The following is a 17,344-nucleotide window of genomic DNA, read 5'->3' as shown; positions in this document are numbered from 1 at the left end:
TTTTTAACTCAGGAAAGGTACAAGTATCTTGAGTCAGATATGGGTCCCAGTCTTGACTGTGTCACTACTGGTTTTTGTTGACCAAATCCCCTTCACTCTGGGGCTGTATTTCTTCATCTGGGAAATGGTGACAACAACTGTCATATTTAGTGAGACGTTGACAGAGGATAAAATGACCTTGACTATAAAGTTGGATGTTTTCAAACATTTACAGGCCAATTCTAGTTTCTTGTAACATCATCATCATCATCATATTATAATAATAATAATCAACTCAGAAAAGGGAAGTTCTCAACCATCAATACCAATCAATGATACGAATTTGGCTAACTATGGATATATCCCAAGAACATAAGATTGCTAAGAATGATGAATGAAGAATGAAATCAGCATATGTACCAATAGGGAATATTCAGTAAAGAGCAAAAAACATTTATTTGATATTTTGAAGGCTAAAAAAGAACAAGATTCTAAGTAGAAAGTTATATGCTACTAGAGGATTTTTTGTTAAATTTTAAAGGCATCAGGATATATTCTGAAGATCTGGAGGGATAAAGGGAAGGGGATTAAAGATAGTGAATGCTAACCATCTCTGTACCAATTCTTACGGAGGGCCTTCTCCATGCAGATTTAGGGGAGATGAATCAAAGGAAATGTGCCCTGGACTACAGAAGTGTAAGGTTTTATTATAACAACATACAATTAGAAATACATGTCTAATCAGACCCAAATGTGCCAGGAATAAATGCCCATAATGGATTTTAAAGCAGTTAAAAATTCTAAGTATTTCTTTTGGCAGGCAGTGTCACGTTGATTTTTAAGCTCCAATTTTTGTGGTAAGTTGTGACATTCCAAAACTCCCAACTATGAAGGAAACTAAATTCTAAAATTAATGAACCAAAACTAAATTCTGACTTTATAATTGATTAAGGGCTGACTTTCATATGACTGAGCATTGATCATTTATTATGTTCTTCACCTGGTCACTTCCTGCAAATTGCATAATACGCTGTGCCTCCAGTAAACAAATTTATCAAAAAATAAAATTGAATATGTGACCAAAGTTGGTAACAGTTCAGCAAATACAATCACAAATACAATTGTCTTAACATTTCAGGAAGCATTAATAATAACACAGAATATCAGGCAAACCAGATGACTATTTTCTTCTATACCATGTACATAATGGGTAAGCAATGGTTGAGAACTCCTATTTTTACTCATTTTTCCCAACAATGGCAACAACAGTTTGAAACATTTAGACAGCAATTCCATAACAGGCTACAAAAAGACAGACTGACTAATGCATTTTATTCGTCTAAACCCAACAGAGCATTCAGTGTTCGGCAAATAATTTTTTGTTCATTCTAACAACCATCACTTTTTCATTAAGTGTTTAAAATTTTTTATTACATTCCTCAAGGTAAGACAACATGATACTTGATAAGACTGCAAGATTTCTGTAGAACATAGATCTAAATAAAACTCTGCCATATATTAGTTTCTTTTTTTGAGCAGATTAAATTCTTAGTTTTCTTAGGCTGAGACTTCTCCTACGTGAAACAGGATAGCTACCTAATGATACTGGAGTAAGAACTGACCATACCAATGGAATAAAATGAATGAAAACACATCCAAGCATTGAGTGGACAGATGTTGGAAACATACTTTTTTATGATTAAATTCCATCGGAAAGCCAGTATGTTTTCTAAGAAATCAATCTCAATTTTGAGGTTGAAATAAATTATAAGATTTCATATGCTGATCTATATCCTACAGGCAACTTATCAGGAATAAGACTGCCAGGAATGAAGACTATCAGGAATGAGGAATATCGTGATATCCAGAATATAGTTTTTGTTCGTTTTTTTTTGTTTCTGCATACAGAAATCAAAATCACCACAAGGTGTCAGAATACCACAGACTCTGACTTGCCACTGCTCACTATAAAGCTCAGGAATGTCAGAAGACATGCTGCTTAGGGTTTTAAAACATACTCATTTAATTTAATGTAATTTAAAACATCAACATGTTAATATATGCATACTTATTTTCATCATAGAAAAATAAAACCAGATTGCTTTTATAAGCTGGTGGTACTTATCACCTATTATTGTTACATGTCCCAGACTGATTTTATTTTTACCACCTATATCTGGTTTACTGTCATACATTCTGTCTTCCTCCTTTAACACAAAAGACTATTACGGAATATGGTCTCTAAAAACCACTTCCCACTGAAAGAAACCAGGTTCCTTAGAGAGATGGCTGATTCCAGGCTGGGATAGGAAATGTCTAGGATGGGACTAGAATATTCCTCATACCAGAAAGCAAGAAAGCTAGCCTATATAGTCTATGACAGTTAGGGCTGTGTCAAAAGGACTCCAGAGGGGAGCCCACAGGTCAAAGATGGGACCATGTGAGCTTTGAGATAGGTAATAAATACACGGATCAAAACACATCAAATATGCGTACACCAAAGAGCTTATAACAATATTTGGACTAAAAACAAAATAAAATCTCACTAGTCACTTTTGTATATTAGTAGGAGACAATTATTTTGAAAATGAGGATTTTTTTTTTTTAAAGGAGAAAAGAATGGAGCATTTACCCTGCCCTTCCTCTACAAAGTTGTATTTGTACCTCTGAGGTACAAATAGTTGCTGAAATAGGATGATTCTTTCTAGAGAAGAGTTCTAGTTAATAAATGAGGGGTGGCAGGGTTATAGTATCATTCTTTTCTAACTTCTCATGAAATATCTGGGTATAATCATCAATGACTGCTAACACCCCTCAAAGGACACCAGACATAATGTGTCTTCTGATGGCAGAACACACCACTACCTATAAAATGTCCTTGCTATCCCTTCCCCTTACAACACCTTCGTATCTAACTACCAATTTACAGCAAACACATCTTAACACATTAAATAATACCAATCAGCCAAATCCAGATTATGAGAAAATACAAGACAACAACCCAGTTTCTACAATAAATAAACTGTAGGGTATGAGAGAAAGAGAATGAGAGAGAAGAAGCAAGCAAGCACAAGTGTCGGTGCCTAAAGATTGGGATAGATGCCAGAGACACAGCAAACAAGACAATCAAGGAACTTGACTTGAGTATCTCATCTTAAGGAAGTATTCATTTTTATTTATGATATAATGGTTTTTTTAAGTACTCTTCTTTTAAAGATTCATACTTAACTATTATAGATGAAATACCATGTCTGGAATAGCTTCAAAATCACCCGGGGCAAGGGGACAGCACAGAGAGGCTTAGGCAGATGAATGAAGTAAGACTGATGGTGAGCTGATGCTGAGGGAGGTTGGGTGGGGGCCAGTAACACTTTTCTCACTACTTTTGCATATGTTTGCTATCTTCCACTAAAACAGTGTCAAGATATCTTAACTTTGTTTTTTCTTAAAAAAAAAAAAAAAAAAAAGGTTATGTTACCCAGGATATTCTACTTTTTTTCAGTGGTGACTTTCCCAAGTGAGACAGTATCCTTGTACTGATGTTAACTTTTACACAGCTGTGTTTACTAATCTGTCGCCTTTGAAATGGGCCATTATGGAGTCATCAAGCCTATGTCTCAACCTTTGGTAACTGTATAATTTCAGAAAAAATGTTCTAAAAACAAGAATAACACCATCAAAGATTAACCTTTTAGTGAACTAAGAATTCTCCCCCCCCTCATTCTGAAGTATCTTAAACATCTGAAGCCTTCTTAATACGTGCAAAGAACCACCGAAAGAAGCCCATCTCTAACAGCTAAGGCTTCCCAATAGCTTTCAGCAAATGCCTCACTTTCTCCTTTCAGTATCAACTCCAATTCTAGAGATACTTACTGAGATACAGGACTGGACCGAGGATGGATTATGAAATTAGAATTAAGTTTGGCTTCTTTCACTGCATCTTTGAATGGTCCTCTTCTCATTTGTACACTGTTCCTATAACCCTTGAGGATTTCTCTTCCTCAAAAATCTTTTAACTGGTTCCTCTATTGATTCTCAACCGACGGCACGTTGGCCCAGCTAGGGTGTGTTTGGAAATGTATGAGGGGATATTTTTCAGTGATAATGAGTGACACAGGCAGCACTATCTACACCAATTGGGTAAGAGTTCAGGAATGTAATTACCTACTTAATATCTACCTACCAATTATCCATGAGAAAAGCACAGCACCCTATGGAGAAAGAGTTTTATGTAACATGCTCTCCTTCAAGTTCACCCTGAGTCATGTTTCCAGAAATTTTCCTCAGACTTTACTCTCTGAATTAATTACCTCTCCTTTCTGTCCCCAAACATCTCTTGTCTACCTCTTTCAGAGCACCTGGGTCACACAATATTGGAGTCTTCTGTTCACTTGTGTGTCCCTCTACACACTCACAAAAAATACACAGGTTGCTCATTAAGAGAAGAAATCCTGTCTCATTCATCTTTATATTTCCAGTACGATGTCTGACAGATAACATGCAACAGTATGCACAAATGGCATACCTGGGAAGGATGGAAAGAGCAGGGTTTGAGACTGGCACATGCTCGAATAGCATACGCAAAGGCACATGGATGAAGAGGAACAAAACACATGAGGAAAAACAGTGTGAAGAATGATTACAGTAGGAGCTTAGGAACAGGATCAGGGCTAGGATAAATCTTGAGCAACAGCAGAAGTCAAGAGGTCCAACAGGAGGAGGAAATGAAAAAACTTAAATGAAAAAACTGTGCTTCTCTAGAGAGAAGTTCAGATAAAGAGAAATCCATGTAACTTTGGGGCAGAATGGTCCAGAAGAAAGAGGTGACTTATCTAAGGCTTCACAGAGGAAGACAGTGGAAGTACCTAGCTAACTGGTAAATCAATATATATGATGAAATATGGTTTCTGGAATACCAATATGAAAGGTTTATTTAGAGATAGATATTTCAAAGTTGGAAAAAGAACACAATATTTATTGTCTAAATAGCCACAATCCTCAAAATCAGCTGCACTGACACTACTTCTAAATGAAACTGGGACTTACCATGCACACAAGTCTATTCTCCTGGGTTTCCTTATCAGAGGAGAGGTCTGAGGTGTCATCACCTCCAGCAATTCTTTCCCCAATGTCACCACTGATTCGCATCACCTCGACATGCAGCCGACCTGCCACCTGGAACAACAGAAAAGCAGGTAATGTTTCCAGATTTTGTTTTTTCTTCTGTTTAGAGTCAAATGGTTGGGTTGCTGGTAAATGAGAACTTAGAAGCCTAGGTTCTAACAGTTACTTTCCCTCAAAGTTTTTGGAATAATCACCGTCAAGCAGATGGAAACATAATAATATATAATACATAATAATACACATAAATAGCTCTTGTCATTATTAATGAAAAAGAGTCACAACAATATACTGTCACCACCCCACTGTTTCTTAAATTTTTCTCTGAGGGACACACGGCATGAAGAGAAAACCAACCTCTCCTTTCTGGTTGACAATTGGAACAGCGTACTGTAACTTCACATCATAGAAGAGGGACTCGAGGAAAACATTCGCCACCCCAATGAGACTGTGATTTTCCTGCTCATCGTAGAATGGATCAGCACGCTTGAAGTAAGACCGTATGACCTTTAAAGAGATTTGGAACATCACAATTTCAGAAATCACTTAAAATGAATTAATTCAACCTACTACCACTTACTGATGGCCTCTCATGAAGTCATTAAATTTAGCTTAAGCACAGCACTGGATTACACACACTTTCTCTTCCTCACTCCCATTAGAACGGTGGTCAGCGTCTTTCACCCATGACAGCCATCTTAATAATATATCATGACATTTCTCTTCGCCTTTATGTGGAAATCTTGCCATGAAAATAGAGAAAACCAATTGACTAGAAAAAGGAGTCGAGTGCACAAAAGTACTCTTTAGTTTTCATTCATGTTTATTGCACTCGTTCCTGCCAAATGCTAAGATGCAGGGCTACTAACGAGAGCGGTTTGCTTTTTTGTAATTTGTTGATGTTTGATTTCTGGGCTAAAATACAAGAGGAGTACAAAAGAAAGAAGGAAAAAAACTTAAGAAAAAATGTCATGTAACCACAAAAAGTCAATCTTATTGATGATAATCTGGAACAAATAAATTTTTTTTAAAAACGAGAGGCTAAAAAAAAAAAATAAAAAATAAGAGGCTAAGTAAACAACTCTATGTGGAAGCAACACCAGCAGTATAAAAAAACTGTAAAAATATACATAACATGTATTTCTGTTTTAAAATATGCACAAGTACATGGCTGACCTAAATGGGAAAACCTGCAACTTGAGGAGAAAGTTCCAGATTACAGCTCTATAGCACCCACTGTAGGATCAAAACTCCTTCCAAATGTGCTCTTAGTAGTATAAATATTAAGATACCACTGATGTTCTATTAAAAAAAGAGATACTGCAGGTTTCTATTTGTGAAGTTAAATGTGTAGGGAAATGGGAAGAGAGATAATAAGGCCTGGTCTTTGTCCTAAGTAAATTCACAGTTCAGTACAGAAGCAGACACATGTGACACCAACAAAGGTCAGAATGGAATGTAGAAGAGTCTACTAGAAATCCAGAGAACACAAAAGAGAAGAAGAAGAAAGAAGATGCCAGAAAAATAGGTTATTAAGATTCCTGATTAGCCAAACAATTTAGAGGATTAAAATTATTCTAGAAATAGGATTACTATTTTAGCAAAATGAACAATTCTTCCCTAAAAATGGGTAAGCTCCTTCCCGCTTGGTTTCTTCTATGATGACCAGTTTGGTCATTTTTCTCAGATAACTTACCGGGGTATCTTCTTCACACTCCTTCCACTCCTGATAAAGGTCTCTCATATCCAGCAACCTGTTGTCCAGTTTTTCTAAAGACCAAATCTGTTTTCCTTTTCCTTTTCTTCTCACCTGGATTGCAGGTTCACTAAGGAGAGAGCCTCGCTGTAAAACAGTAAGAGTGACCATGTGAAACACAAAGATATTCACCATGGAAGCCAACCCTGAACATTCTATACCCACCAGTCAAATGCCACCAACCAAAACGGAATTGCTATCCTTCTCTATTCAGTTCACCGCAAAACTTCTCAGGAACCTTTTAAGCTTAATATAATGCCATTATATTCAGTTGTGATCAAAATTTAAATTAAAGTATATAAATTAGATGTAATTTAAAAAGTAAATTTATATAGTAAATTATTCATATAGGTTATTTCTATAGTAAATGGGATATAAATTTAAATTTAAAACCCAAAAGATTAAATCATGTTTAATGGGAAATCAAAAAGGTTTTATTCAAGCCATCATCTGACCAGAGAGTATCTATGGGTAGAAAAAGAGTCATAAGCATTGAATGACAAGGGAAAGTCTGCTGGGACAGACAGCTAGGAAATGATCTTTTACCCTTCAATAGTTTGAATTTTAAAAATTTTTTGAATGGGTAGTATCTTAATGTGGTACAAAACAGAAAATGTTTAAAAGAGCAAACTGTAAATGGTAAATGGAGGCAACAAATTATATCAATCTGTAAACACACATAGTTTAGACACAAAATTAAAAAAACAGTATTGGTTGCCTAGGTGTCTCAGTTGGTTAAGCAGCTGCCTTCGGCTCAGGTCATGATCCCAGAGTCCTGGGATCCAGTCCTGCATCGGGTTCCGTGCTCAGCAGGTAGCCTGCTTCTCACTGCTCCTGTCCGCTCTCACTATCTCTGTCTTGCTCTCTCCAATAAATAAAAACAGTATGAACTAAAGATGCTGGTCACACAACACTGTGAATGGACAAAATGCCACTAAATGGTTCACTTTATCTTTTCCTTTTTTTTTTTTTTTTTAAAGAGAGAAGGAGGGAGGCGCAGACAGAGAGAGAGAATCTTAAGCAGGCTCCATGCTCAGTGCCCAGTACAGAGCGGGGCTCAATCTCACAACCCTGAAATCTTGACCAAAATCAAGAGTTGTACTCTTAACCAACTGAGCCACCCAGGTACCCCTGAACTATTCACTTTAAAATGGTTAATTTTATGTTATGTGAATTTCCCCAGAAAAAACCCTAGAATTTAATGAAGTTTTTCCAGCTTGTAAAAGCAAGGTGGGTTTTTTGTTTTGGGGGGTTTTTAGATTTTATTTATTTTAAAGACAGAGAGAGAGAAAACACAAGTGGGAGGGTCAGAGGAAGAGGGACAGAGAAAATCTCAAGCAGATTCCACACTGAGCTCAGGGCCTGACATGAGGCTTGAACTCAGGACCCTGAGATCATGACCTGAGCTGAAACCAAGAGTTGGATGCCCAACCGACTGTGCCATCCAGGCACCCCAAAGCAATGTGTTTTTAATATGGAAACAGTTTTTAAACTTTTTAAAACCACAAGAAGAAAATAAAAATACCCCATGTGTAGAGACATATCTATCAGTTGTCTAATCAGTTTAGATTTATTGGATAACTTATCAACTATTTGGATGGGTCTACTCAGAACTTCAGGGAATTGTGAAATACACCAACGCTGCTTTACCATCTTGCCTATAATCATTTTCAAAGAAAGAGAATGCACATAATGAAACAAAGATTCTGAAATCTGAAGCTCAAAAATTGCCATTCTCTCTACTCTAAAGTCCCTTCTACCTTCTATCCAGCCTGCTAGGGAATAAATACAAAAAGCTCATCAGGGATCCACACGAAGTGGTACTGCAGGTGGAGAATACTAGAACAGGGAGGAAATGGCAGCCAGCAATATCCTGCAGCATCAAGACTTGACCCTCCAGCAACTACAACAAGTACTGGAAAAAAGAAAAAAAAGAAATTTCTGTCTCTTACAAAAATCACGAGAGAGGAGAGAGAGAGAGAGAAAGTGAGAGAGAGAGAGAGAGGAGTACAAAGCCAGGAGTTAGACCAGAACAAACAACAGACTTCACAGCAGGGGCAAGACATGAACTGAAAAGAACCTTTCCGGTACCAAAAACAAAAGGTCCTCTTGGATAAATGAGGAAAGATCAGCCTGAGTTAAAAAGGACTCTCTCCTTAAGAAATACTTCCTTGTCCAGCTCCTCTCTCTGGGTGAAATCAGAAAATACTAATCTCTTAAATCAATAATAGCATAGATTAGTAGCCATTAACATGTTAACAATTGATTCCAGCGATAGGCATCATCTCTAACAGCCATGCAAACAGTCCCGTGAACACACTGTCAGGTGTGTAGGAGAGACAGAGAAGCCCAAAATGACTTGAGTCACTTCTAGGTACTGACTTGGCTGCCCAGAAGCGAGCAAGGTTGTGCTTTCCAACAAAACCTGAGCCAGGATACGCAGAAAAGGGCTACAGACAGTCATGCTTCAAGGGGATAAAATGGTTATGTTTCTGTTTTTCCAACTCAGTAACTACAGAATGGAAGAGACCTTGCTCTGCTCAGTCTTATAGAAAACTAAGCCATACACCTTCTGCCTATGATTGGCTTTCCTCTACCGCTTTTTGTGTGAGTCCCACTGTACCCACAGTTTGCCCTACAAATACCAATAAGCAACAAAAAGTTCTAAGTTTAAATCACACACAGAATATGTATCAAAAAGCAAGTTTCCATAAAGCAATGAGTGCATCACGTTCACGGTAACTGTATTACTCAAAACATTAAGCAACCTATTTGCCAAATATCTACTCTATGAAAACACTGACCTTGAGGCTGTGATGCCATAAGAAAAAGAAAGTGGTCCTTGATACCAAATCAGAATAGAAAACCCAAACATTCATTAAAGCTTTGCTATATCAAATACTGCGGGAGAAACAAAATATTTACCTGAATATAAAATTTATTTGCTCAAAATATTTTTATTTATCCCTCAAAATATTTATCTGAATATAAAATTCTACATACCATCAAAATTATGTATGAATATGATTGAGAGTTAGAAAAGGGCCTAAATAACAAAAACAACTGGATGGCAAGGATAGAAAATTTTGATGGGGCTTTTCCCCTACATTTTATTAAGGTGATTAGACTATACCAAGAAAAAAAAAAAGATTTGTGATCATGAATACACAAAGAAACAACTACTAAACAATTCTGCAGAACAATCTATTAGCAACTGAAAATGACATGTAAATATCAACTAAACACAGAACTTAAAGGAGGAGGGTTGTAGGATGGCACAAGAATGAAGGGGAAAACCCACTTTCTGAAGACTCATCAGGAAAGACTTCCCAGGAATCACAGAAACAGACTGATGAAAGGGAGCTGAGTGGAATAAATTGGTGGGGTGTGGTGGGAGGAGGTGGAGAGGATATTCTAGTGGACAAAGGACACATACGCACAAAGGCAAAGAATTAAAAGCAAATGAATTCTACTTGAGAGAGGAGAACAAGTACAAAAGGATGCAGACCAGAAAGGGTAGGTGGGGATGAGGACACACCCACTGGTATTTAACACTGGAGAAACAGACAGCAGTTTTCTCCAGTGGTTGTGTCTGTCTCTTCCATTACCAGCAACCTCACCTTCCTGTTGGCATCCAGGCTGGAGGCTGGAATCTGCAGGGTCACTTTATACTCTGTTCTTTTATCCAGTTCCTCTGCAATGTAACTAGCTTCTCTCACCAACAGATTGGCTTTCACAATTTGTTCCCTCAGCCTCATCAGGCTGTTATTCAGTGTTGCTTCTCTTTAAAAAAAAAAAAAAAGGGTGGGGGAGGGAAGAGATAACCATCAAGCAGCACATGGGAATATCATGTAGTACACAATATGTTAATGCCAAACTGTGAACCAAGCTTTACAAGTGCCTTGTGCACATATGGCCGACACCGACCCATGCACGCACTTGTATCTGGGCTACGCTGTAAGTACTGGCACACGCTCATGTAACAAGCTGGCCGCTGATTAGGACAGTGCTTTGAAAACTTGACTGTATATACAAATCACCCAAGGATCCTGAAAACCGAAACAGCTTGACTCAGTAGGTCTGGGGTGGGGCCTAACAGGCCACACTTCCAGCAGTCTCCACCTGACAGGGATGCTGCCTGTCTGCAGACCAAACTTTCAATAGCAAGAGGTTAGTTAAGTACAGTCTGTAACCATGGATGAGACATTTTAGTGCAACACTAATTAGCCCATATAGAGTTCAAGCTTGCAATCTGCATCTCATTAGCACCATGCTTTACCCACCTGAGCTAATCAGTCCAGATAACCACCTCTCTTTTTTTTCCTTTTTTTTAAAAAAGCATCTACCCAAGCTTCACAACCTAAAGTATGATACAATGATAAAGTATACCTTCTAAGTACAAATACTTATTTATTCAAATCCAAAAGCCATACAAACTAAAATGGGGCAGCACCTAACATGGACAACTTTAAATAAATCAATATAAATGGATGAGTCTTCTTTTTTCTCAAAAATGAAAAAAAAAAAAAAAGACCATACAAATGGTTCTGAAGCTGTAACAGTCTCTCTTAATATAATTCTTTATCAAATAATCTCTAGATTTCTCCACACCATCTTACACAGGTGAGTTAAAGGGTTGAGCCTATGCTATGCACACATACTAAAGGCCCCATGAGCCTACCTCTCTTCAGCCCACTGTCTCAATCGCTGCTGAGCACTGGGTGAGTGGAAAGAAAACCGATCCCCACTACGACAGTTCTGTTTCTCAGGAGACAGCCTTCTTCGTAGCTGCTCCAGTTCATGTTCATACATAAGCCTCTGGCGCTCCAACGCGGATCGTTTTTCTTCTTCATGCTGTTGTTCTAGGCTATTCAATATGGACTGCATTGGATCTAAACAAGGTTTTTTTTAAAAGGTAAATAATCAAAGAAAGGTCACAGTACAAGACAACAGATTGCCCATGTGGTTCTATATTGCTATGCTGTTTGTCATCCTAACTAGTAAATGAAGATTCTTGAAGATAGTTTGGACTAAACTTGGTTGTCCTTAGTCCCTGCTACTCATCATATCATCTCTTCTGTCAGACACATGCCGAACTGTCTTCCACACAGGAAAAGCAGGTCTACAGTATGTTCTACATGTAAGCTGAGAGTGACAGTGGCAGTCAAATTTCAAACCTGAGAAATTCTATCAATGAGAACAAAGTGTGCAGCGATTTGTACTCAAGGCTGAAAGAATAAAAGGTTTTTATAAATGTAATAAATTAAAAGAATATAGAGAATAACATAAAGATTTCCTTTTTTGTTAACATTTAAAAGGCCTCAGTCACAAACATTTTTAACTTTCCATCGACTTCAAAAAGATTCTAAAATGCACAGCAGATCTGCTCACCATTATTCCCCAGAGCCTTCATGGTAACCTCCATTTGCGCATATTCATAATTGAAGTTGATTTCACTGGACACCTCACTGGACGAGTCTCCGTCTATATCCAGCTGCTCAGAACTGGTATCATTCTTCATGGACGTGTCGTGTTCTTCACCCTCTCGATCTGCTTTCTTTTTCTTTTTAGGCAAATTCAGTCTTGTTGGGGGGGTAGAATATTATTATTCTTATTTTTTTTAAATTTTATTTATTTATTTGACAGATAGAGATCACAAGTAGATGGAGAGGCAGGCAAAGAGAGAGAGGAGGAAGCAGGCTCCCCGCTGAGCAGAGAGGCCGATGCGGGGCTCGATCCCAGGACCCTGGGAACATGACCTGAGCTGAAGGCAGAGGCTTTAACCCAGTGAGCCACCCAGGTGCCCCGAGAATATTATTTTTAAAATAAAGATACGCACTTATTCCATCCATTAAACACTGGCATTTGCTAGATGCCAAGGGGTACCATCTAAGTTTAAGGCAATTACTATACTCAGGAATTTTATCTTTTTTAGTTTAGTTTTAGTTTAGAATTTTATCTTGTTTAATAGAAATAAACACACACTCATGCACAAATAGTTACAACAGACCATGCGACTTGGGGCCACATGACTGTGACAGGCTAGGTGTTGAAGAAAAGCTGAGGACCACTAGAATAACAACAGAAAAGATGACACAGTAGGAAGTCATTTGAGCCAAGCTTTAAAAGTGGGAACAGCATGAGAAGAGATGTGGAAATGGATACTCTCATAGTCTATGGAGAAATTATGAATGAAAAAACATAGAGGCACACAAAATTTGCATAGCAGAAGTTATGGGAGTTAATGCTGGAAAGATCAACATATCTCAAACTTGGAAGGCTTTTGAAAACCAAGCCAAGTAGTTTACACCTGATTTAGTTTGGGAAGGAGAAAAATGAAAAATATTTTCCAGATATTTTGTGGAAAATCCTTTTCCAGTAATCAAAATATCGACTGGCCTACAAGCAAAGGATCTCCATTAACTATAAGAAAAGTCAGTCTGATGTCCCAAGCATGGTGACAGGAAGAGGAACAAACCAGGTCTATAGTTCTGTACAACCTCAGCCTGCCCTTCCCTAGCAACACAACACCAGTTTTCCAGGGAAAACAATGTGTGCAGTCCCAGCACAGCCACTTTCTCAGCCTCCCGTGTAGTTAAGGGGCAAATTCTACCAAACAAGACAAAAATGGAAGGTTGCTGGGGGCTCTGGGAAGACTTCTGCTTTTTTCTGATCAAGCAGATGGGGCTTAAGTACCACCACCCTTCTCCCTCATTTTCTTCATATGTGCCTGGATGCTGCTTTGATACTTAGAGTGGTATAGCCGTCTTTAGACCACAGGGACAAGCTAAGACAAAGAGACAGTGACAAGCCTTCTGCTGTGACAGTTTTGAGAGGCTTAGCCAATGCCAACAACCATCCACCTTTGGATTTCTTATTTGGTTGGTGAAACAAACTGTTTAAGCCATTGTAGTCAAGTCTGCCATTACCTGCAGCCGAATACATTCCTAAATGAAATACAAACTTTATTTTATGACTACGGGAATTAAAACTACTCTTTTCCAGTAAAACATAAACAAATAAAAAGATAAGCACGTCAGAAAAAAAAAATTAATGAATTCTTACACCAGATGGCAAAACAATCATCTTGCACTGGGAAATAAAATGGAAAAAAAATAAGTAAGTAAACTCCTTATTTTTTCGAGGGTATTTTTTTTTAAAGATTTTTATTTATTTATTTGTCAGAGAGAGAGATTGAGCAAGTGAGCACAAGCGCACAAGCAGGCAGAGGCAGAGAGGAGCACGCTCCCTATCAAGCAAGGAGCCCGATGCGGGACTTGATCCCAGAACTCTGGGATCTTGACCTGAGCCTAACACAGTGGCTCAACCAACTGAGCCACCCAGGCGTCCCTCTGAGGGTATTGTTTATATGTCTCTCAGGTTCAAAGCATATAGTGAACAAACCATTAGCAGTCAGTAAATATATATGTACAAAACAATGTATACTTTTTATGGAGTTAAGTTTACCTTAACATTCTTACCATACATTCTTCTGTTTCAGAGTATAATCTTCAATAATCTCTCTTTAAGAGCCATGAATAATGTCATACCTGAAGAAGTGGTTGTTTCCCCAGAGAATCCTGTCCCCATGGTGGAGTTGTATAGGACTAGATACAGAAGAGCCATTTACAAATGTTCTGAGGGGAGAAGAGGTCAAACAAGCAAACAATGATTATCTTATTTTCTCCTTTAATTACCCAATACTATAGAGATCTAGTTACTAGGGGAAAAAAAATAATCAATCCCCCAAAATAATCAATTCTCCTGCCCTCAGTGAATTTTACCATTTATATTTAATTCTCTGCTGAGAAATGCTTACAGTACTAAGTATAATAAAATATTATCCTCTATTTTTCACAATTCCAAATTTGTTATATAGCATATTAAGGAGTAAATATGGAGCCATTATAGTCAACAGGAAAAAGCTGGGAGCAGTGTACATTACAACTCAAATGAGTATGTCCAATCTACACGAACAATAAGAGCCAAGCAACCAACTAGACTCTAGAAATAGAAAAAATGAGACCTGTGCTAAATTCTTCTGTAACTTCCTAGAGCACAGAAAAACATTCATATCCTACCAATATCCTATCAATATATAAAAGATTGATAGATTGACTGTTTATCTTTTTAAGACTTTATTTATTTATTTGACAGAGAGAGAGATCACAAGTAGGCAGAGAGGCAGACAGAGAGAGGAGGAAAGCAGGCTCCCCGCTGAGCAGAGAGCCCGATGCAGGGCTCCATCCCAGGACCCTGAGATCATGACCGGTAACCCACTGAGCCACTCAGGCACCCCACTGACTACTTACCTTGACAATGGAGTTCAACAGAGGGGTGGACAGAAGGATATAAAGGGAAAAATTTGCAGGCACCGGAAAAAAACAAAACTTACGCATACCATTATAAGACTGATATTCCTGGAATACCAGTTTCATCAAGCCTCTCTCCTCCTGAAGGACTCATTTGCTTAGGTATGGGATAAAGGTCAAGTTCTTTATCTTGACCCTTAAGGCCCTACAAAAGGAAGCCCTGTTTCTCTCTCTCCTTCTTTTCCCCCTCTAGCAAATTCTCAACTCCAGCCAAAGGAAAAAAAAAAAAAAGTTTATGTTCTGTCCACTAAACATGATTAATTTAATTGACTCTTCTTTCAAAACCAGGTTTATACCAGTCCTGCAACCTAGAATAGCGTTCCCATTCCTCCCCATCCCCCTACCAACTTCTACTCAGCTTTCAAAGCCCAGCTGGTTTTCGTTTCCTCTGTAAAAGCTGCTCATCACTGAAGCCCATAGTGTCTTAGTTTCTTTACTGTCCTAAAGCACTTAACTGGCTTTATATTGCTAGTTACTTTTTATATATATGCATATGCACAAAATCCTACTCTTGCTATCTGGATTTCACTTACCGTGTAGGTTTTTAAACGCTATAAGTAATTGGTCCTCCTATAGTCTGATTATTCAAAGCATGAACTCAAAAATTGTAACAAGAGGGAACCTAATAAAATTAGCAGATTTTAGCTTTTATGACACAAATTCCTTAAATATAATGAGGAGTTCAATTATAGGGAAACATACAGAGGCTGATTTTTAAAAGCTACAGCCATGAAGCCATAATTAATAAATAAAAGCATGGTTATAATAACAGTTTTCGAAGTGTGCTCTCTGTGGGGTCCCCAAGATCAAAGCTATTTTTATAATAATGCTAACCTGCCCTTTTCACCGTGTTGACATTTATACCCGCAATGAGTAAAACTGCTGTTTTAGCACAAACCAAGGCAATGGCACCAAACATCACTAGTAGTCACTGAACCACTCGTGCCACGCACTCAGAATTGTTGAAAAAGGTTTCCTTTGAGATTGTCCTTGATGAAGCAATAAAAATTATTACTTTTTAAAAATCCTGACCCTTCACAACTTTTTAAACATTTCAGGTGACAAAATGAGAAGTACATAAAAAAGCACTGTGTTCACTCACACCAGAGTATGACGACTGTCCTGAGCAAAAGACATATATAAAGTGGTATCTAGTGCAGCCATTTTCCTGCAAATGGACAAAGCGAGGAAATGCCAACTGTGAATTTCAAGTGAGAATTGGGAGTTGGGAAACTTGTGTCAGTGTCCTCCACTCAAAGACCACTAGGAGTATTCCCATAGCTGAACAAGCTGGGCTGATTATTCATGCACAAGAAGAAGACACAGTCGCAGGAAGCATGGGATGTCTCAGTACCAATGTGCTCGGAAGGACTGTTGCAGGATTTGGGCTTTAGCCAGATGAGTTGGCAAAGGGTCTGAGAGATGGGGGGCTCTGTACATGTTGGATGCGTTCAGAAGGCAGGAGTACTTTTATGATTGGGCATTCTAAAAAAATCTTATTTATAGAGGGGAGACTAGAATGAAGATTATAATAAAGTTGTGACCGGTAAAGGAGTAATCACTCACCTCAGCCAAGAGAAGGTATTTGGTATTTGGTGTGTGACAGAGTGACCTTGGTTTTTGTCTGTGCTGAAACAAAATTATTATGGGGCCTGCTTTGTCATATTTTATCACAGCTTCAGAGTAACTTTGCCTGAGGTTGTTATTCTGTAAGACTACTTAATAGGACAATAGCATGCCCAGGCTGGGAGGGCCGGGCCTAGCTTCTGCTGTTCTTTCCTCTTCCTCATTTGTATCCTTCACCGTGAGCTGGATAGCTTCCCAACATTTAAAGACTTTTTGGATAAGTTAGTAATAATATTTTTTAAAGGGCACCTGGGTGGCTCAGTGGGTTAAGCCGCTGCCTTCGGCTCGGGTCATGGTCTCAGGGTCCTGGGATCGAGTCCCGCATCGGGCTTTCTGCTCGGCGGGGAGCCTGCTTCCCTCTCTCTCTCTCTCTCTGCCTGCCTCTCTGCCTACCTGTGATCTCTCTCAGTTGGATAAATAAATAAAATCTTTAAAAAAATAATAATAATATTTTTTAAAGATTTATTTTAAAAAATTTTATTTATTTGAA

At 38.2% G+C, this 17,344-nt stretch overlaps 1 protein-coding gene across 1 annotated transcript in view; it reads right to left on the bottom strand.

Annotated features, from left to right (window-relative positions):
• KIF13B (kinesin family member 13B) overlaps nucleotides 1–17,344 on the bottom strand; it is a 195,586-nt gene that overhangs the window by 68,452 nt on the left and 109,790 nt on the right. The window contains exons 14-20 of the mRNA XM_080796223.1: nucleotides 14,407–14,493; nucleotides 12,248–12,438; nucleotides 11,538–11,748; nucleotides 10,477–10,639; nucleotides 6,797–6,943; nucleotides 5,458–5,607; nucleotides 5,026–5,154 (exon numbers count right to left, since the gene is read on the bottom strand). Coding sequence (XP_080652349.1) covers nucleotides 5,026–5,154; nucleotides 5,458–5,607; nucleotides 6,797–6,943; nucleotides 10,477–10,639; nucleotides 11,538–11,748; nucleotides 12,248–12,438; nucleotides 14,407–14,493 — 1,078 coding nt within the window. The remainder of the gene's footprint in view (nucleotides 1–5,025; nucleotides 5,155–5,457; nucleotides 5,608–6,796; nucleotides 6,944–10,476; nucleotides 10,640–11,537; nucleotides 11,749–12,247; nucleotides 12,439–14,406; nucleotides 14,494–17,344) is intronic.

The sequence above is a fragment of the Martes martes genome (genome assembly GCF_963455335.1).
Source record: "Martes martes genome assembly, chromosome: 2".
Lineage (NCBI taxonomy): Eukaryota > Metazoa > Chordata > Mammalia > Carnivora > Mustelidae > Martes > Martes martes.
Note: the sequence above shows the minus strand (reverse complement) of the source record. Positions and strands in the feature narration are given on the sequence as shown.